This window comes from Amblyomma americanum, chromosome 2 (assembly GCF_052857255.1).
Source record: "Amblyomma americanum isolate KBUSLIRL-KWMA chromosome 2, ASM5285725v1, whole genome shotgun sequence".
NCBI lineage: Eukaryota > Metazoa > Arthropoda > Arachnida > Ixodida > Ixodidae > Amblyomma > Amblyomma americanum.
Genome location: NC_135498.1, coordinates 199,714,701 through 199,736,023, shown reverse-complemented (window position 1 = coordinate 199,736,023; position 21,323 = coordinate 199,714,701). Strand labels below are relative to the sequence as shown.

Here is a 21,323-nt window from a genome sequence, read left to right as displayed (position 1 = left end):
TGCCAACGCTTTCAAAAATTTTTGAAGGTGTCATTCATAACCGATTAGTGTCATTTTTTGACAAACATAACATTATTACAGAAAGTCAATATGGTTTTCGAAAAGGAAAATCAACGGAGCAGGCTTTGTTATACATTAAGGATAAAATAATTTCTAACATTGAGGATCGAAAATACACTGTAGGACTTTTTCTCGATATTAAAAAGGCGTTCTATTCTATACAATACAACATCTTACTACACAAATTATCTATGTACGGTGTACGTGGTGTTGCCCTGCAACTTCTATCTTCTTATCTTTATGATCGATATCAAATAGTACTCATTAATGGCTCAAGTTCATCACAGTTAAAACTAACTCAGGGTGTCCCACAGGAAGCGATATTAGGACTGTTGCTCTTCCTCGCGTATATTAATGATATTGTGAAAATACCTGAATCACCAGAGATCATTATGTATGCAGATGACACTAATATTTTTTTCACATCGCATGAGATAACAGCACTCGAAACCAAAGTAAATAACTAACTAGTGCACTTGTCCAGCTGGCTGAAGGAAAATATGCTAGAACTGAATTCAAAAAAGACAACATTTATCGTATTTCGCCCAGTTAACAAACCACTGCACAAAAGAATAACACTTAAGTTTGATGACCAATGTCTTTCCTTAGTTAAAGAACAAAAATTCCTTGGCGTATGGTTCCAGGAAGAATTGTCATGGACGCCACATGTGAATCATCTAACAAATGAACTAGCACGAACCGTAGGATGTTTATACAAAGTAGGGCACATAATTCCTAAATGGCTAAAACAATTGTTGTACAACTCCCTGTTCTATTCAAAACTAATATATGGGATGATGGTGTGGGGAACCACAACAAAGGGCAATTACAATAAGCTCATAATACTGCAGAAAAAGATATTATGTTGTTATGAAAATTATTATGGACGTTACCAGCTACTACAAACTTCTCCTTTGTTCTTAAAATATAAAATGCTGAGGACTGACCAGCTATACTACTATAAACTACTTCAGTTCGTACAACTCCGGAAGCTGCACATTTGTGACAGGGAAGAAAACTCCACTTATCCTTTCCGACACAATAAAAGACGCATACCAAAAACTAGAACCAATTACGGTAAACAAACAGTTCCTTATCAAATGGCTTCGATTCTTAATAAACTTGAAGGTAACTTGAATTTCGAATCTAATATTAGCACATTCAAAAAGCACATTAAAGATGTCCTAATAATATCAGGTGTTTTGTACGGGGAGTGACGAGTACATATGACATGCATACTCAGGATGTATCCTTCTTTTGTACTATGGTTTTTCACTTTATTTTTGTAATAAGTGTCCTTCAATGTATTGTCTACTGAACAAAATCTCTGTACAATATCCTTGCGTTTTTTTTGTACTTATCATATTGTGTTACGTTGTGGTTACAATGGCATAATTAACCCACATTTGTTTTAATTATGTGACTTACCTTCTTGTTATGCTCAAATTTGTATTGCACTTCCGTCGACTGCAGAAGGACAGAGGCCTCGTCAGGCGCCACAGCCTTTAGCCTCTGCCCCTGCAGCAGATGCTGTAACTGCTCTGCTGAAATAAATCTTTCTTTCTTTCAAAAAAAGTGGTAAGAGGGATCTGGAAAGGGGTGATGGTTCCCAGCCTGACTTTCGGTAATGCGGTCCTGTGCATGAGACCAGATGTTCAAGTAAGGTTAGAAATTAAACAACGTGGCGTAGGGAGGCTACCTTTGGGAGCACATGGCAATACACCAAAACAGGGGGTACAGGGTGATACGGGATAGGCGTCGTTCGAGAGCAGAGAAGCTAGCAGTAAGATAGCATTTGAGGAGCGATTGAGAAAATGGGGGAAAAGCAGTGGGCTAGGAAAGTTTTCAGATACCTGTGTATAAGGAATGTTGACACGAAATAGAAAAAAGCGAACTAGAAAATTGACGAGCAAATATTTCAAAAGCAGTAGGGGGCAAATCAGCAATTATCGATTAAGTAAAAAGTTAAAGAAACAGATAGCTCTGTGGAAAACAGGGATGCTGACGAAATCAGCACTGGGAACATACACAGCGGGTGCCCGCTGTGTTGCCACCTGACGCAGCCTCCACGTCCACGCAATCGTCAGCGCCTCCGAGCCTCGAGCCTGCGCCGTCTTCCGATGCGACGACTTTGGCCTGTGACATGGACTGCTCCACCGACTCCGTGTCCGTGACTCTCCCTCAAGAAACTGTGCCCGTCGCGCCAGTTCAGTTATTCCACCAAGGGCCGTCACCAGCGTTTGAGCCCCTGCCACCTCCACAGATTCCTCCCGTGAGTCAAGGCTCTCTTCCGCCTGCTGCGAACTCGTTCCGCGTTACCATCAAGCCTACATTGATTGCGCTTTGATATGACTGCCATCCCTGCCCGGAATGTTCAAGCCACAATTGACCACGCTCTTGGCTCTTCGAACTACTGCGGGTTTGTCGGCCATCGCCCATCGAACCCCATTACGGTAAACTTGCCATCCTTGATGGACGCCCAGAAACTGTGCGCAGTTACGCGGATCCCCATGAATGAGAGCAAGCATGTCCCGATGCAAATATATTTTGCATCTGGTCCTGATACCCTCCGCTGTGTGGTTTATCATCTCGACAGCACGAGCCCTCTCGGGGAGGTGCGCGCAAATATTCGCTGCTCAACACACGTAGTATTTCAAGCACGGCCTATGGAACGCCGGGGCTCATACCTGCTCATCCTGCAAGGCCTGTTGACTCGCCCGAAGTGCCTTACCTACTACGGTGCGATCGTCAAACCACAGCACTTCCGACCTCGTCGTATGTTTTGTTATCACTGCCGCAAAGAAGGACACATGCAAAATACCTGCCCTAATCCAGCGGCTGTGGCCGACATGAATGAACCAACAGTTCCTTGTACCCTGTGCAAATCGCCGGACCATGACATTCGCTCCTCCGCTGGTCCAAAGCAGAAGCAAGCGAAGAAGTTTCACAAGTCGCCTAAAAAAATGGATGTTCCTACAAGTAATCGCTTTGCAGCTCTCGCATGTGACGGCAACGACTTCCCTGAACTTCCTTTATCTGAGCCCACTTCTCACCATACGTCTCCTCACCACTGTACATATGCACAAGCGGCTCACCTTCCCGGATCAAATGATACGCCAAAACTTCCAGTGCATCCATCACATGTGGATGCCACAGATGAAGACACAGCTTTAGACGATGCAATTGCGGAGGCGCGTCGCCGACTAGACGAACTCACACAGCGCCGGGAACAGCGTCGTTCTCAATCCTCTCGAAGAATTCTAATAACTCGAGAGCAATCATCAGAGGAATCACCTCGAGTAAGCACTGGGCCACAATCAGGTGCCAACCACATGTTAGTCGTGACTACATCGACAGTGCATAAGATATTAGCGCTGATGAAGCAGGTGACATCCATCATCATGGAAGCTCTTCGGCCTCGTCATGGATAGCGCATCATCATCGATGGTGGTGCAGTGGAACTCTCGAGGATTCGCTAATAAGACCTCTGAAGTGAACATCCGCCTTCGCGACGGGAAGCTGAAAGCATGGGCGTTCCTACTGCAAGAGCATAATTCACTTCCACGCCTTTCAGGTTTCTGCCCATACCGTTCACCCTCTATCCCTGATCGCCGTTGCACCGCCTCCTCCCTCAGCCCAGATAAATCGGCAATTTATATTCACATTTCAGTTCCGCACACACCCCTCGACCTTTCACGGTGGTGCAACACACGTCAAGAGGGTGTCGCCCTTCTCGTAAAACCTGCACGCACACCCCTTGTCCAAGTTTCTTTTTATAGTCGTCCTGGCTCCGCATCTCCCAATCTGGGATGGGATCGTTTTCTACGTTCTACCAACTCTGGTATCCCTATTCTAGTTGGTGGTGACTTCAACAGCGCACACACCGCGTGGGGTTACCCAGCGGATTCCTCAAGGGGCGCACACATCCAAGGGAGCTTTTCGGATCATTCAACTTTTAAACCACCCGAATACTTCCACCCGCCCACGAGGTGGCCCGTATTCACCTGATTTGACTTGGTTGTTAGGCCCCGGTAACCCTCGTTGGGCTTTTGATTCTGATACTTGGGGTAACGATCCCAGCCCTATTTTTATCTGCCTCACGCGCACGCGTCTACGGAAAATACACCGCACTGTACGAATAACATCATGGTACGCGCAGACAATCATTTATCTACATTTTATCCCTCTTCAGCACTGTCTACTCTCTCTGCTGTTCTCGCTACTCACACTATTACCTCCCCCGCAGGGGGGCGCCTGCAGCTTGCAGGCGTCGCGACGGTGAGTGGCGACACCGCGGGTTCCCGAGCATCTTTGATCTGTTAATGAGTTCAAAGGAAAAGTGGCGAAGTGCACAACTAAGCACCAGTCACGCTTCGTCCCTTGTGATAAGGGGGTTGTTTATAATATCCCTCTGCCCTGTGGAGGGCAGTACGTTGGACAGACGGGACGTTGCATAAATAAAAGGCTGACCGAACACAGCCATAAGGTGTCAAAAGTAGTTTCAGGTCATCTCGGCATTCATTGCCGGGATTGTGAATGGGCAAAAAAAGAGAAAAAACAGTGCGTACCGCTATATCATGAAACCAAGGTCATTGCCAAAAATCGGGAAAAAACTGCGAGGGAAATTATCGAGGCATAACATATTCAAGCAGGGAAATGCATGTATAAGTACCCCTTCACTAACACTTCTGCAAAAAGAGCTGTCACTCCTGGAGGTTGATAATCTCTGCTGATTTCTAGCGTGCTTATGTTGCTGTTGTCACATTTATGTTTTGTTTTTGGTTTTTTGCACTTTGTAAACCTTTCCCTTATTGCCGACATCTATGTATTTATACTTGTGTGATCAGCAATAAACCCTCAGGTGTTAGTCAGCGCCGTGTCGTTCGCCTTCTTGTATTTTGTGCTCGTCTTTGTTCGCGCTGTTTATTCAAGCTGGTGGTTGAGCCGATGCCGAGCGTTTGGACCTTTAAGGCCCCTCGGCGGAGGCAACACACCACTTTGGCCCCAGCTTCCTGTAGACGGCACCTCCGGCCTGACCCGACCGGAGGAAATCGGCAGTCGCCTTTTCCTATCCTCCCCTCTATCTTTCACTTTCCCACCTCTTTCTCACAACTCTCCTGTCTCCTACTCACTTAGTTTTTTTCACTTTTCATAGGCGGCAAGGGTTAACCTTGTGTGGCCAACCACCCTGAGTTGTGTCGTATTTGGTTATAGTTGAGGTGTACAGCTGGCGTGGGCAGGACTTGCGTTCAAGTTCCTGTCCCGTCCCCTTGTTGGACTCCGTGGTGGGTGGCTGGCACCATGACTGAAAAAATTCATTTTTTATGGCTCCCCCCCTTTCAAAACCCGATCGCTCTCTCAAGAGAGGGCGGAACGAAGCAGCAGACTTTATTTCAAAAAGGAAAGCGACATTGACATTCTCCAAGCTCTATGTTATCCACAGCGAAAGTAATGAAAAACAAGCACGAATAATTTATCCGTTCCTTGTGTCTAAATGCCTAACAGATACCCTGGGCCCTGGCAACAAGGTGTCTAAAATGGCCAGCGGAGACTTATTGTTACAACTCCTTGACAACATCCAGAACTCGAAAATTGCAAACATTGCATCCATCGGAGAAATCCCAGTTTCCATAACAGCGCACCGATCCCTAAACTCAGTCCGTGGTGTCATCTCTGAAAATGACTTCATACACCTAACCGAAAAAGAATTGCTGGAAGGCCTGTCTGACCAAAATGTCACAGATGTGTACAGAATCAAAATCCGGAAAGACAAAGAAATAGAGACAAAACACTTGGTTCTAACATTCAATACAAGTACATTACCAGAAACCATCGATGTAGGATACTTAAATGTAAATGTCAGGAACTATATTCCAAACCCACGAAGATGCTTCAACTGTCAAAGGTTTGGCCACGGCTCACAGAGCTGCAGCGGCTGCAAAACGTGCGCAAAATGTGCGTCCAAGGATCACGTTTCTGAGGAATGTGACGCAGCCCTGCGCTGCGCTAAATGCGAAGGAGAACATGCTGCATACTCCAGGGCCTGTCCGTCCTGGAAGAAGGAAAAAGAGATTATCACGATAAAAACCAAGGAAAACATTTCATTTAGAGAAGCAAGAAGGCGATTTGCCGTTACCAACCAGTTCTCCTTCAAAGCAAAATCCAGCTTTGCTGATGTGGTGCGCAGGGGCGGTGCACCACACAGCACCCCGGTGCCTGCCGAGGCCACTTCCATCGAGCCAATGGCAGGGCCATTCACGCCCCAGGCAGGGTCAGCGAAAGCTGCCCTGCCAGTGTCAAAGCAGGGAGCGCCGGTCCATGCGTCGGCATCCCGCAGGACTTCCCCCTACCGGAGGAGGACTGAAACCCACAAACCCGCGGCTTCCCCGCGGTCCTCCAGCGCCTCTCGTGAGGCGATGGATACAACTGCCACTCCGCCTGCTTTGCAGCGGCGGAACAGCTCTCTTGAACGAAACAAAGACGGGCCCCTAATAACGGGCCCACTACCTAAGTAAATCACCTCTCATTTCCTCTCAAAAACATAAACATGGCTTTTTTAATCCATTGGAATTGTAGAGGACTTATGCGGAATTACGGCGACATAACTCATATTTTAGGGTCAATGTTACCCACAGCTTTATGTCTTCAGGAGACCAATCTTGGACCACAACATGTACATATCCTGAAACAGTACAAAACTTTTAGACGCGATCGAGAGCAGGCATATCGGCTATCGGGAGGCGTCGCGATAGTCGTTCAAAGCGGCGTCCCTGCTCAAGAAATTAAACTCAAAACAAAACTTGAGGCGGTTGCAATCAGTATCGTAAGCTACAAAACATTAACAATCTGTTCCGTATACATTCCTCCACATTTTACGTTAACACTCCATGATCTACAGCTACTGATCAGAGAACTTCGGGAGCCATATCTGTTACTTGGGGATTTTAATGCTCACTCCTCTCTGTGTGGAAGCGAACGCTGTGACGCTAGAGGTCAAATAATCGAAGATTTTATCCTGACGAATAATGTATTTTAAATACGAAAAAGACTACATACTGTTCCCCAACGTCTGGGAAAATGAACAATTTGGACCTGTCTTTTTGTTCACCTTCTGTTTTTAGCGATTTTAAGTGGGACGTTTTAGACAACCCGTTTGGGAGTGATCACCTACCAGTTTTTATAAGCCTATCATCCTCACCTTCAGTCATCCCAACCAAACCACGGCGATGGAAGCTACATTTAGCTGATTGGGCGTTGTTTAGAGAAAAGGCCACATTAGAGGACATTTACTCAGAAATACTTAGCATAGATGAAATCAATGAAATTCTTACAAAGCGTATCATCGATGCTGCACGGCTAGCTATTCCCCTGTCCACAGGCGTGGTGCGCCAGAACCACAAGGTATGGTGGACGCGAGAATGTTGGGAAGCCAAAAAACAACAAGATAAGGCCTGGGGTATATTTCGTAGGTATCCTACTCACGAAAATCTAATAGTTTTCAAAAAGGCAAAAGCTAAAGCCCGATATATACGGCGTAACGCGGAAAAAATGTCGGCAAAATTATGTGTCTTCAATAAACAGCTCGCTAACATCAAAAAAACTGTGGCACCAGGTCAGAAAAGTAAATGGCAGCTATTCCCCATTTATCCTTCCTCTGCTGACGGATCCTAGTATTCAGACAAGTATTAAAGAACAAGCAGACATTTTGGGGCAACAATTTTTTTTATAGTTTCTAGTTCTTCCCACTATACACAGTCATTCTTAAAAAACAAAAACACAACAGAAAAACAAAGGCTCCCTACGGCAGGCAGCACAAACGAGCCTTACAATAATTTGATTACACTTCAAGAAATACAGAGAGTACTGTCTATAGGTAAACAAACTGCACCAGGCCCCGACGAAATTCATTATGAAATGCTGTCCCATCTATCTGAGCAATCTGTACAAGTTCTGTTAACATTGTTTAACAAAATATGGGTAGTAGGGAAAATACCAGCTGCTTGGAAAAAAGCCGTTATTGTTCTATTTCTAAAACCAGGAAAGCCACCAACCTCCCCTAACAGTTACAGGCCTATAACCCTTACAAGCTGTCTTGCCAAATCTTTTGAGAGTGTTATAAATATTAGATTAATGTTTATTCTAGAATCCCGAGAGCTTCTTGATGTCCACCAATGTGGTTTTAAAAAAACATGTTCCACAGTCGACCATTTAGTCCGCCTGGAAAACACAATCCGAGAGGCCTTTATACACAGGCAACACTGCCTTTCAGTTTTTTTCGGTATGGAGAAGGCATATGACACGACCTGGAGGTTCGGGATTCTTCGCGACCTGGCAGAGCTTGGTATTCGCGGGAGGATGCTGAAATATTTGAGCGACTTTTTATCCAACCGTTCTTTCCAAGTTCGTCTCGGCGCAACCCTCTAAAATAATTTTACTCAGGAAAACGGCGTTCCTCAGGGATGCATTTTAAGTACTACATTGTTCATAGTAAAAATGAATTCTTTAACCAGTATAATTCCACCGTCCATTATGTACTCGGTCTACGTTGATGACCTTCAAATTGCAGGCACATCTTCTAGCCTGGCAACTTGTGAGAGACAACTACAACTCACAATAAACACATAAGCACTTTGGGCAGACAGAAATGGATTTAGGTTTTCTCCACAGAAAACTGTTGCGGTTCTTTTCTCGCTGCAGAGAGGACTGCAGATTGATCACACCCTCCACTTGAACGACACCACACTTCCAGTAAAACAAGAACACAAATTTTTAGGCTTAACTTTTGACAAAAAGCTAACGTTTCTACCACATATAAACGCCCTAAAAAAGAAAGCCGCCCAATCCCTGAATATACTCAAAGTACTCTCACAGAAGCGTTGGGGATCCGATAGGAGGTGCCTATTGCACATCTATCGCTCTCTAGTACGCTCTTCGTTAGACTATGGATCCATAGTGTATGGGTCTGCGAGGCCATCATACCTTAAAAAGCTAGATCCAGTACAAAACCTCGGGTTGCGCCTTTCAAATGCTGCTTACAGAACATCATCCATAAATAGCCTTCACGTAGAAGCAAATGAACCGACCCTCACCAACAGAACAATGCTTACCTGTGCATACGTACTGAAAATAAGGTCGCTACCGAAACATCTTTGTTACACCATAGTTACAAAATGCCCATCCAGAACACTGTTCGCCAACAAACCTCAAGCTGTAAAACCATTGCTCCTCCGCTTTGAAGAAATATGCCAAGAAATAAACATACTAGATGCACTTCCTGATGTTGCCCAGAGACCCGATAGGTTGCCACCTTGGTACTTGTTTCCTGGTGTATGCGATTTCGCACTGACACACATTCAAAAACGACATACCCCACTGGAATATATACAGCAAGAGTTTCTTGGAGTAAGTGAAAAATACAAGGATTGCACCGATTTCTACACAGATGGATCTAAGACAACACTCTATGTAGGGATCGCGCTAGTGCAAGGGAAATGGGAAAAAGTAGTCAGGCTGCCTCAGTGCGCTTCAATCTTTACAGCAGAATGCTACGCCATTGCTCTAGCTGTAGAACAAATATTGAAGAAAAACATACAGAACAGTGTTATCTACAGTGACTCCCTCAGCGTAATTACAGCAATAAACCCCAGAAATGCAACCGAACCCTTAATAGGAAACATAGTACATAATGTAATACGAGCTGATTCACAAGGACATACAATAAAGTTTTGCTGGGTTCCCAGGTTCCCAATCACGTGGGCATCAGCGGAAATGAGAGGGCTGATGCAAGCGCCGCACTTGCTCTTAACGCAAAAATAAAACCAGTAAACATACCGCATAAGGACTGCATCAAGTTAGTCCAGAATAAATTGAGAGAAAAATGGCAGGCTTCTTGGGACAACGAGGTTAACAACAAGCTGCACCTTGTAAAACCTGTCCTGGGTGAATGGAAGACCTGTAGGCACCAGGAACGATTTATTGAATTTTATGTCGTCTCCGCATTGGACATACACATATTACACAATTTCTTACTAACGAAACAAGACAAACCTCGTTGTGAAAGATGTGGAGACGAACTAACAATAAACCATATTTGATTATCTTGTGCAAAACTCGAAACACTAAGAAATAAGCACTTTACGAAGTTTTATTATGAATACATTCCTTTACACCCAGCGCTGCTTTTAGGTGAAAATGCCATTGTTAACATATCTTCCGTTTTTAGCTTTTTAAAAGAAGCAGGTGTTCTTCAGAAACTGTAAATTTTGATCCACAGCTTTGCTTTATAACATGATGCATTTCAGCCATTTTCTCATTCCATGAGAAGAGGGCTGAGGTGGTTATTTGAATGGTTGGGAGCCTCAGGATCCTTGCCCAGCCAAGGATGGCTACTGAGGTTATCTGACCTTCTTGAAAGCGTTTATTTTTAGCCATTTATAAAATTTCTTCTTTCTCTTATTACTACCAGAACGAAATAGCAATTTAAGTCCTCTACACAACCATGTCGCCTCCCACCTACAGAAAAGTGTTCATATACCTTGCGCTTGGCGCATGATAGCCTTAGCTGCTTATGTGCCATTAAACCCAACACAACACAACACATCACACTATTACCTATACTGTAAATGAAGACGACCAAAACCCGGACATACATCTCCTAAATCTGTGAGCTATTCGTCGCCAGGCGGATCTTTACGCTACTCGTCACCCCGATGACCAATCGGCTCTTCCTACTCTTCTCCGCGCTACCGCACGGGCGCGGCCCTATGCAAAGCGACTAGGCTGGCAACGCTGGGCTGCATGGTGTACCCGCCTGTCCTCTACGCAGGGCAATCGACACCTTTGGAGAGTGTTTCACGCCATGGAGCGCCCTTCTCAGGTTGCAGATTACACAAACAGCATTCGCCTCGCGCTAAATGTGGATGAGGCCACATTTGCACAACAAGCGGCCCGTCAAATTTTTCTAAACCATGACTGCACCGCTACGTCTCCACCTGAATTATCGGTTACAGAGCCCTCCGATGGGATTACTTCTAACCTCACCATGGCAGAGCTGCTGGCCTGCATTGAACGTTTAAAAACTACTACTACTCCCGGGCACGACGGCGTACCTAACTTCTTATTCCGTAACTTTGAAGGGAGGGCTTTGCAAACCCTACTTGATACATTTAACGAAGTGTGGCTTTTTGGCGTCATGCCGGGAGACTGGAAGCATTCTATTGTGGTTCTAATACCCAAGTCAGGTCAGCCTCCAGTATCTCTCTCGACCCTTCGTCCAATTACTCTTACGTCTACCATCTGCAAGCTTTATGAAAACATTCTAGCCGCACGCTTGTCGTGGTGGCTGGAATCCCGTGATTGTTACCCAGATTCCCAAATTGGTCTCCGCCCACACATTTGAACGCAGGACGGCCTTGCTACTTTGGCTGCTGACGTGCTTGACCACTCTCCGCAGATTTACCTTGTACGAGCCGTAATCGCTACAGACATAAAAAAGGCATATGATAACATCCTTCACTCTGCCATTCTTGCCTTCCTTCAAACTCTTGGTCTGCCTCGCCGGTTCCTCCTCTCCACTCACGCCTTTTTAGCAAATCGAACCTTCAACGTGCGTGTCGACGGAAAGCCCTTTGGTAACTTCACTACCAATAGAGGAGTGCCACAGGGCTCCGTTCTCGCTCCCACATTATTTAATGTGGCTTTATTTCCTCTTGTTCGAGCCCTAGATACCATCCTTTATATCCGCGTGCTTGCGTATGCCGATGATATAAGCTTGTGGTGATTTCATCCAGGTGCGTCTATTCATCACTCGGTCCTTCAACACGCGCTGGATGTATTGACATCTCGCCTCCCACCTCTGGGTCTAACAATCGCTCCTACTAAATCATGTTTCATTCGCATTGGAAATAAAGCCGGCTTACGGAAAGCTCCCCCTTTAAATTTTGCGGTACATAATTCTCCAATTCCTCAGCCAGAAACGGTTCGTATTCTTGGTCTTCTCCTCCATACACCTGTATCTGGCACCCCGTGGCTGACAGGCCCCAGTAAATCGGCTCACGCTACTCTAGGTCTGATTCGTCGCATAGCTATGCGCTCTGGTGGCGCACGTGCTCATGCGGCCCGCCAGCTTGTGCGCTCTATCGTTTTGCCCCGGATAGTATATCAGGCACAATTTCAACGTCTCACCCGCAGACAGTGGGACTCCCCTGAAGCTATCAATCGTGAGGCTATGCGCGTCATAACATATCTGCCTCGTTTAACACCCATACCTGTGCTACAGGAGTTCGCCCAACTTAATACTCTCAGTGTGCTCATCGACCAACGGGTGGCAAATAGAGCTCGAAAACAGTATCTCCAACTTCATCGTTTAAATACACTTCCTCCGTGGTCATATTGCCAGCTCACTGACAATCGCCCCAATGTTTCCCCGTTGGTATCAGCAGCGCATCTGCTTGAAGGGTGCATATTATACACGGATGCATTACATTCTGCAGAGAGGGGAGTTACTGCTGTGTATAGTCCATCTCATCCGCATCTCAACTCTCGCGCGACGTATACTGCGGATACGTGCACTCCCCTGGCATTGGAACTTCAATCCATTTATAATGCCATTGCTTCCCTTCCACTCGTTCCAACATTCAATACAGTTCATATTTACACCGACTTTCGCGCCGCCTTTAAATAGGTTAAGGCTCTTTGACGGACATTCCAGATTTCACAATCAATTCATGTGCTCTGCTCAAAGTTTCCGTGTCCTGTGTGCATACACTGGATTCGTGGCCATGCTCCGGATCCACATAACATTCAAGCGGATGCAATGACTCATCTTCATATATCAGACGATCCGCCATCTTCCTCTCTTCCCCCAGATCCGTTCCTGTGCCATGTTTCCGATTCCGAAGTTCTTCGCCAGCGAACACGCGCTCTAATCCCTCCGTGTTCGCACCCTCTCCCCCGTACTCTTACTCGGCAGGAGGAGGTATCCGTGCGCCGGATTCGGCCAGGGGTGGCTCTGACACCATCTGTCCGTCATCGGTGGAGTGCCAAAGATCTGCCAGCACCTGAAAGGTGCCCTCACTGTAGCGCTGCATCGGACATTTGTGACGTGCGGCACTTGTGGACGTGCCCAGCGACGGCTGCTATAATAAAACGGCTCCTCAGGGAGGTGGCCATGCGGTGGAACCGCGAAAGTGACTACGTGCAGTGGAGAATGAACAACCGTTCATCAGCAACATCTGTGACTACCTCGGCGCAACGGGTCTTCATTCCTTCTTTTAACTTTCAATCTCGTGCATTCCTTCCCCCCTTCCTTTTTTCAACTTACGCCTCATGGCACACTTCTCGAATAAGAAAAAAAGAAAGCAGCGGGGTTGATTTATCCAAGGCGCTGGGGTTTAAGGACAGTGAACGAAAAGTAGATTTTAAGCGGATAGAAGTAACCAAGCGAAGGTTATCTGATTGGTGGCTAAAATCAAGACAAGAGTAAAATTTCATAAGTCATGGCTAGGTGGCTTGATCCATGAGAAAAGGAGCGCGAAAACAAGACGACGGACGAAGACAGAACACACAGCACGAGCGCTAACTTCCGACTAAAGGAAAAACACAAAACCGTGTCAACCGGGACCTGAGCCTAACGACCGAGCGCATGCGCCAAGGTGGCTTGAGCCACCGCACGATTTAAAGGGTTCAGCCGTATTCATCCATCCATCCATTCGTGGTGATGATCATCCGCGCGATGATTATCCGAGTGCGCGTCGGCTGCATGTGGCCGGGGAAAGGCGGTTATTGCGCCACTGACTTTCGTCGAGCGACGCGTGCGGTGACTGCGGTGCAGTTGAGACATTGGAGCACATGCTCCTTCGCTGCACCGCTTCCGCAGTGCCGCCAATAAATCCGCCTTGGTGCCGCGTCGAGAGATGCTCGCGGTCTACAGGGCGCTGGGAATCATCTGGGACTGTCTCGAGGCGCTCCTGGGGCCGCAGGGCAGTGCGCGCACCCATAATAGAACAATGGTCAGCCTCTGTGCGTTCATCGAACAACAGGCGGGCTTGACTTTCCGCTTGCACTTTGCCAGGTAGTGCACGCGTGACATGAACGCTCCGTAGGTGCTACCTCGGACCGTACGCGGCCGGGCGTCCCACCTCGGCCACTCGCGCAGTGTGCCGCGCGCGCGATTAGTTCGAGACAGGACGCTACGTGTGCGCGGCTATGTATATACAGTTTATTTCATTACTGTAAAAAATTGTGCGCGGTGGCCGCTCGCGCGCACTTATTTTTGAACAGAGCCTGAACATTAGCGCGAGCGGTGCACAAAGCACTCCCCTGTCGTTTCTTGCTATCGCTCCCCTCTATACTTCTCCTCGCTATCCTCTGCCTTTCCTTTTCACCTTCGCCGGCTGCAGCTTGGGTGCTTAAGATATTAGATAGCAACGTAGTGTTTTTCATTGTGGTTGTACAGAGGAGCGGAATTTGCAGTGGATCGAAGGTGTCATCATGCCTTTCCGAACTTTACTTTGCATCTTGGGATAGGAAAATCGACAGCATCGCACGCGACTATCTGGGGACTACAATCTTTCGGTATGCGGACAATTTTCTAATCCCTTGCTCATTCAGTTCTCAAGAGACTGCTGAGTGCAACTTTGTGGGAAGAATGTTAACTGTGTTTCAAGGAAACATGCCCGAGTTCCCCTTCACCCATGAACTCCCCGAGGTCAACCAAATTAGGTTTTTGGACGTCGAGCTTCTGATCGAAAAAGGATATGCGTGCTGGCGCTATGAGCCTCGCAGCAACAAAGGATTCCTTCCCTATGAGTCAGCTCATTCTAAGACCGTCAAAAGGGCAATTGCGAAAGGGGCGTTGAAGTCAGCGCTGGGAAAATTATGCCCACACCAAATGGCCCACAGCTTTTAGAAGCAGATTACCAGATGAGGGGAAGCTGGTTATCCCCAAGAAACGCTGACCACGGTAAGCGAGGTGTTACTTCACAGCCTGCCACGCAAGGAATCTGCCACCACGGGGAAAAAAAAATTGGACCAGCAAGAACACCGTTGCTGTACCTTACGTCCATGGCTTCAATCACAATATCAAAAAGATTGCCGCAAAACAAGCAGTCGAGGTGGTTTGCTCTGCGCCAAGCAAAGCATAGAGAATGTGCCGCCAAGCCAACAACGAAGAGCAAAGAATGATCTGCGCAGTAAACCACCAGACAAGATACGCAGCTGGCGACGAAGGTGTCATATACCATTTCCCTGTCGCATGCGGTAAATGTTATATCGGACAGGCAGGCAGGTGCGTCAATAAAAGAGCTAGAGAACACGCAAATTCATTAGGGACAACTGCCGCATCATGTTTCCTGGCTCTTCATTGCCGCCAGCCTTACCACACATGCACGGCCAACTTGGACAACACCTCGATCCTCGGAAGAAAAAAAGGTAGGCTGGCCAGGAAGATCATCAAAGTTGTTGCAATCCATAAGAAAGGTAAGGACTGCGTAAGCCCCGCTTTAATTGCACTGTCAACGAAAAAAAAAGCGCACCTCCATGGTGTTTGCCCTGTCCCATGAACCAGTCAATTTAATCGCCCCTTTGTTCTTAGAATCCTGTTCGCAATCGTTTTTGTGTTTCTATCTGCCACACCATGTTTTAGCCTTTTTAACCCTGTTTATTCGTGTTACCTTTGGAAGTTATTGGTGTTAACTCTACTCTCGTCTCACCTGGAGGCGAACAAGGTTTTTTACAATTTTCGCAGCCTCCAGTCCGTCTTCATGTGTAAAACTTTCAGCTTTATTTCGGCGTGTTTTGTTGGCGCTGTATTTTTATTCATTTTTATTTTTGCATTTATTTATTCGTTTAGTTTCTCGTGTTTTTTTAGTTTTGTTATTATGACGCGCCTTATGTTCTTTCATTGTCTGCTTTGTGGCCTAGATCTTATGTTGTGACTGCTCTAAGGACCGATTTTCGGTTATCTGTTGGTTCTCAGCACACGTGCAGATAGATTTTTGACGCGACCTCAGATTGTTTGGTCTCACTGGTTTCCGGTCCCGTTGACGGCTGTTCCGTCTTTTCCAAGGTTTTGTTTTTGTTTTTGCTTTTGTTGCGGCCCCTTTTGCCATGCGACTTGCCCTGTCTCCATCCTTTTCTCCGCATTTACCCACTGTATTTATTTCCGGGAGTTTCGCGCTTTTTCATTAATGTTTTTAGCCAGCTCTGTGTTCCGTGTTTCAATGTGTATGTCTACGTTGGTGCGTCCCAAAGTTCACGCTGGTCTTATTAACAATTCGTGAGGTGATTCAGGAGAAGTTGAAAAGCTTGCGACACCGACAAAACCGGTAACCAGCGAAACAAGGATGTCCTGTTAACTACCTCTAATGTGAGCAGAATAGCTCTTCTCAACATTGTTTTTTTTTCTTTCACACATTCTAGGGCGAGTCCTGACGCTTCACTAACATGAACATCTTTCCCGCCAACATTTGTCCTCCGTACAATTGTAACTATTGTAACTTACTGTGGGGCTCACCGATGGCCGAATACCAGGTGAACGTTACGTGGCAGGCTGATTTTCATTCCCTTCGAAGGCGGTTTCCATAGAATATTAAAAGATGCCTACCTGCTTTCACTTTGTGTCGAGGGAAGAAAAAAAGTTATGGTGAGTCTCACGTACCCTCAATGCACCTGAGAAAAAATAGAAAGACTGAGTTTAACTGGTCTGCAAGACGCCATTTTATGTTTTAACCTAAGTTCACAGAAAAATTGGCCGAATTTATAAGATAAACGGCCGATGTTGTCAGCGTTCATTTACGTGAATCTAGCCGCAGAAAATGCCGTCCGTCAGGCATCATATTCTGGTAGATGAGTTCCTGAGTCCCCTGGAAGACGTTCTGCTCACCCGTCGATTATAACTGCTTATCAGGGCCCTCTTCTGAGCCTTTCAATGGGCTAATCATGTGAAAAATTGTGAAAGTGACCTAGAATATTCTCTGAGAAACAGACACCATCAACTGTTCGTCGAAGATACTGTTTTAGGGGAGCCTTCGTCCCAGGGCACAAACATTTTACCGCAACCTTGAAAAACAACACTGCAGCAGTGCTGTCTAGCCGGTCCAGCAGCAGAACTTACAGGAGGCTGAGAGGGCAGTTCGTCGGCGGATGACTCCAGCTGTATTCTTCGGAGTGGGACCTGCGTGTGACGTCGCAGCTGCGGGACCTGCTTCTTCACAGTCTCTCTCATGTGGGCACCAGAACAGAGAATGAGTGATCACATTCGTGTGTGTCACTCTTCCCGGGCGAAAGTAGTTGCTTGCTGACGTGTATGCGGAAACTGATATCTTAAAAAAGTACCGTAAACTCCGGTACACAGTCCGCAGGCTATAATTGTGCCAAACTTAAAACTGAACCTTATGGACAATCTTTCGGGATGGACTGTACGCACCCAGTATAGCATGAAGTGAGCAATGCGATTCTTTGCGCCGATAGCGAACTATGTGCCAGGTGCTGTAAATCTAGGAAATTTTTTTAAGCCAGCATTGAGTCCAACTTTAGTTACCTACCTTGGATGTGGACTGTGTCCAGGAAATTACGGCAACTGTTTATCGTCTGAGGCTACCTATGAATCAGTACATTTTAATGCTTTCAATAACAAACTAAGCAGCTGGCTCTGAGAAAGGCCTGGCCACAATCTGCGCTCTGAAGCCATATTTATTTCTGCCTTGCACTGAGGTTTAGGTCAATTATCGCGCGTGAACCCATTCCATTTTACAATGGTAAGATGCGTAAGGGCGTAGAGATTAGTGAGGAACGAATTTCGAAGCACATTGGAACGTGCAAAGTTAAAACGAGATCATCGCTCGTTCTAAAATCACCAAAATGAGCTAAACGGCCTCCACGAGATGGCGTCGGAAAGAGCGTACAGCCAAATTATACTGTAATTTACAACGTGAGCCTTCGTGTCTCGAGATTTCCGTTCACTAAGGCTCACATGGGTCCTAGCGCTAAGGAGGATATTATTCAGAAGCTCGTAAGTAAGGAACATTGCTAATATGATTCAACAAGGAAACTTGATGAATGAATACCATCAACAAATTGGCTACGCTAGAAATACCCACAAGAAAACAGGCAGCCGCGTTGGAATTGTCCCAGGTGCTCACTGAAGAAATGAAAAACTAAAGTAGCATAGCCACATTACTTTGTAAAAAATCACATGCTCTGAGCTTTAACAGTAGTTACGGGGCTATACAACAATACTCAAAACATTTTAAGATATTGAACCGGGTGGTTTCTAGATGCTAAAATTGAACTCTTTAGCATAGCTATATTACAATATATTTATTTTTATTTATTTATTGGAAATACCTGCAGCGCCCGAAGGCATTATTGCAGGGGGGATGAGGATACATAACAGAAGAATAGGCCAGAAAAAAAAGAGGAAGAAAAAAAAGCAATACAACAAGGCATGACACAGCAAGTACAAAATGAATGAAATATGAAACAACAAAAAGACGACGAAAAAAAAAGCCAACTGACCAAATGATGCTGGACCAACAAGAACGAAGACCGCGTGATTAAAAAAAGCCAGAAGAAAGCCAACTGCGCACTCATACATCCGACAGTAACGCGCGGAACATAGACTCGGAACGGCACTCAACAATTTCATGGGGCAGGCGATTCCAGTCATGAATGCTAGATGGGAAAAATGCGTTTTGATAAGTGTTAGTTTTGAACTTAATTTCTCTAATCTTCCACCCATGGTCCAGTCTGTTTGACCTGAAATGCGGTGGAAGCAAATAATTTTCTTTATCTATTTTTATTTTTCGGTGAAAGATTCTGTACAGCATTTCTAACCGGGAGTTGGTACGGCGTTTCCGTAACAGCTCCCATCCCAGCGTTAGTTTAATGTTAGTAACACTGCTGTTAAAATCATAAATACTTGAGACAAACCGAGCGGCAAAGTTCTGAATACGCTCAAGCATGTCTGTTAAATTTAAAGTAGGGGGGTGCCAAACAACACAAGCATACTCCAATATTGGCCGAATATAGGTGAAATATAGAAGCTCTTTAACTTTTAGTGGTGCCATTTTAAAATTTCTTCTTAGAAAATTTAGCATGCCATAAGCTTTAGCAGAAACGTGCTCGACGTGCTCATTCCAGGTGAGATTAGACGAAAAGTAAACGCCGAGGTATTTATAGTGAGTAACTCTAGAAAGTCGGGTAGAATCTAGTTTGTATTCAGCCAAGAAAGGGTGATGCTTGCGCGTGAAAGAAATAAACTGACACATAATTGCTTTTGGCGGTCTATGAGCTAAGTGATTGCCTGAAAATCTGCCACAAGATAAGCACCTGAAGCATTGAATATAGTTCAACGTGTATAGTTTATAATTGAACGTATGCAGTTCACGTATGTTTCTCACCTGCTCAGGGGTCTTGACTGGAACTAGAGTGCTGTGTGAGCGCAGGCAGCCCTGACCGAAAGTCATCGGTTCCTGCCTGCCAAACTCCGTCCCCGTCAAGGCCTCCGGGCGCAGCATGGGCTTGGCCTGCGACGTACGCCGGCTCGGGGCGGCCGACACCGCGGATGGACGCTGCCGGCGCCCCATCAGCTTCTCTGTCGCAGCATCGCTCGCCGTCATGCGTCGAGCGAAGCTGGGCCGGTGCAGCGGACGTTCCTGCGAGTGTTCGCATATGCTGTGCTCTCTGTGTCTTGCCATGCTGCTTTCACTGCAAGCTTAGAAAAGCTCACTAACGCAATGTTTCCTCAAAGAGAACTTGATTTAAGCTGAACAAAATAAGGACCGCGTAGCAAACGGATGAGTAGAGGCGTCCCTCGTGATTTTGCAAGACCAGTGGAAGCGAATTTATACCGAATTGATAAAGCATCTCGCAGAACAATCTAGCCGCCGTGGACCAAGTATTGGAAGAAGAATGAAAAAAGAATTCGAATGCTCAAATAAAAGGAGACAAATGGAAAATCAAAAGCAAAACAGAACAAGAACCAGAAAAAAGGATGTGATTCACAAGAGCTAACCAGACAGACCCAAACTACGAGAAGATATAAAAATGATGAAAAAACAGCTCTAGAGAAAGAATAAACTAAAATCAAGTTCACTCTCAACATTAGTACCATGTTCATGGCTTCTGGCAAAGAGCGGTGAGCACGGTATGACTAGGCCAGGGAGCCGTTTTGGCAGCACAGACTTTACCTAGACAGTACAATGGTAAAAATGAAAGAGAAATCAACAATATAATACATGCGCTCCATTCATCGACATAATCTACGCTACAAAATAAAAAAAATAAAGTACGTCAAACTGCTCTAAAAAGAAATGGCATTGTATGAAGTGTCGTACATTGCGATTCAGGTGAAAAGGCACTCGATATAGCACGTGCATTTCGCTTATTCATTAAATAGATTTCCGTGAAAAAATAAAAAAAAACTAATAGAATATTAATAGAAACTAACAGAATAGAAAATAAGGGATAAACGAATAGAAACGAATCCTATATTTCTCTCCATTAAAGGTATGTCAAGGCCCGCATGTGCATACCTCCTGTGCTACAGACAACCTGAAGATCCTGCATTAACTATTAAGGCGGAACATTTATGGAAACACACGTGTTAAGATAAAAAAGATAAAAGTCCTCAAGTCAGAACAGCGCAAAAAGTCACGCTCACACTCGGGAATGCTAAGTCCGAGAAAACTAAGACTGCAGAGAATAGGTATACCAAGTAAGAGGGGGAAGAAAATAGAAAACTGGAACCTTAAAACTTGAAAAAACCTGCAAGGTACAACGTACACTGTGTTAATCATATATACTAAGACGAATAAATTTAAAAAGTAGAACCACTACATAATCATCATCATCATCAGCCTGACTACCGCTACTGCCGGGCAAAGGCCTCTCCCATGTCTCTCCAACTAACCCTGCCCTTTGCCAGCTGCGCCCACCCAGTGCCTGAACACTCTCATGCGCCCACCTAACCTTCTACCGCACCCTGCTACGCTAACTTTCTTTTGGAATCCACTCCGTTACCTTTAAAGACCAGCGGTTATCTTGCCTTCGCATTACATGCCTTGCCCAAGCCATTTCTTCCTCTTAATTTCGACTAGGATATCACTAACACGCGTTCGTTCCCTCACCCACTCTGCCCGCTTCCGGTCTCTCACCGTTACACCTACCGTTTTTCGTTCCATGGATCGCTGTGTTATCGTTAACATGTCCATAACCACTATAGCAACAAGCAAGTGAGTTGAAAACCTCTAGGTAAAAACACA

General features: G+C 45.7%; 1 protein-coding gene across 1 annotated transcript in view; it reads right to left on the bottom strand.

The window, feature by feature from the left end:
• LOC144120327 (uncharacterized) overlaps window positions 1-21,323 on the bottom strand; it is a 257,061-nt gene that overhangs the window by 97,284 nt on the left and 138,454 nt on the right. Inside the window, exons 8-9 of the mRNA XM_077652704.1 lie at window positions 19,461-19,715; window positions 17,174-17,233 (exon numbers count right to left, since the gene is read on the bottom strand). Coding sequence (XP_077508830.1) covers window positions 17,174-17,233; window positions 19,461-19,715 — 315 coding nt within the window. The remainder of the gene's footprint in view (window positions 1-17,173; window positions 17,234-19,460; window positions 19,716-21,323) is intronic.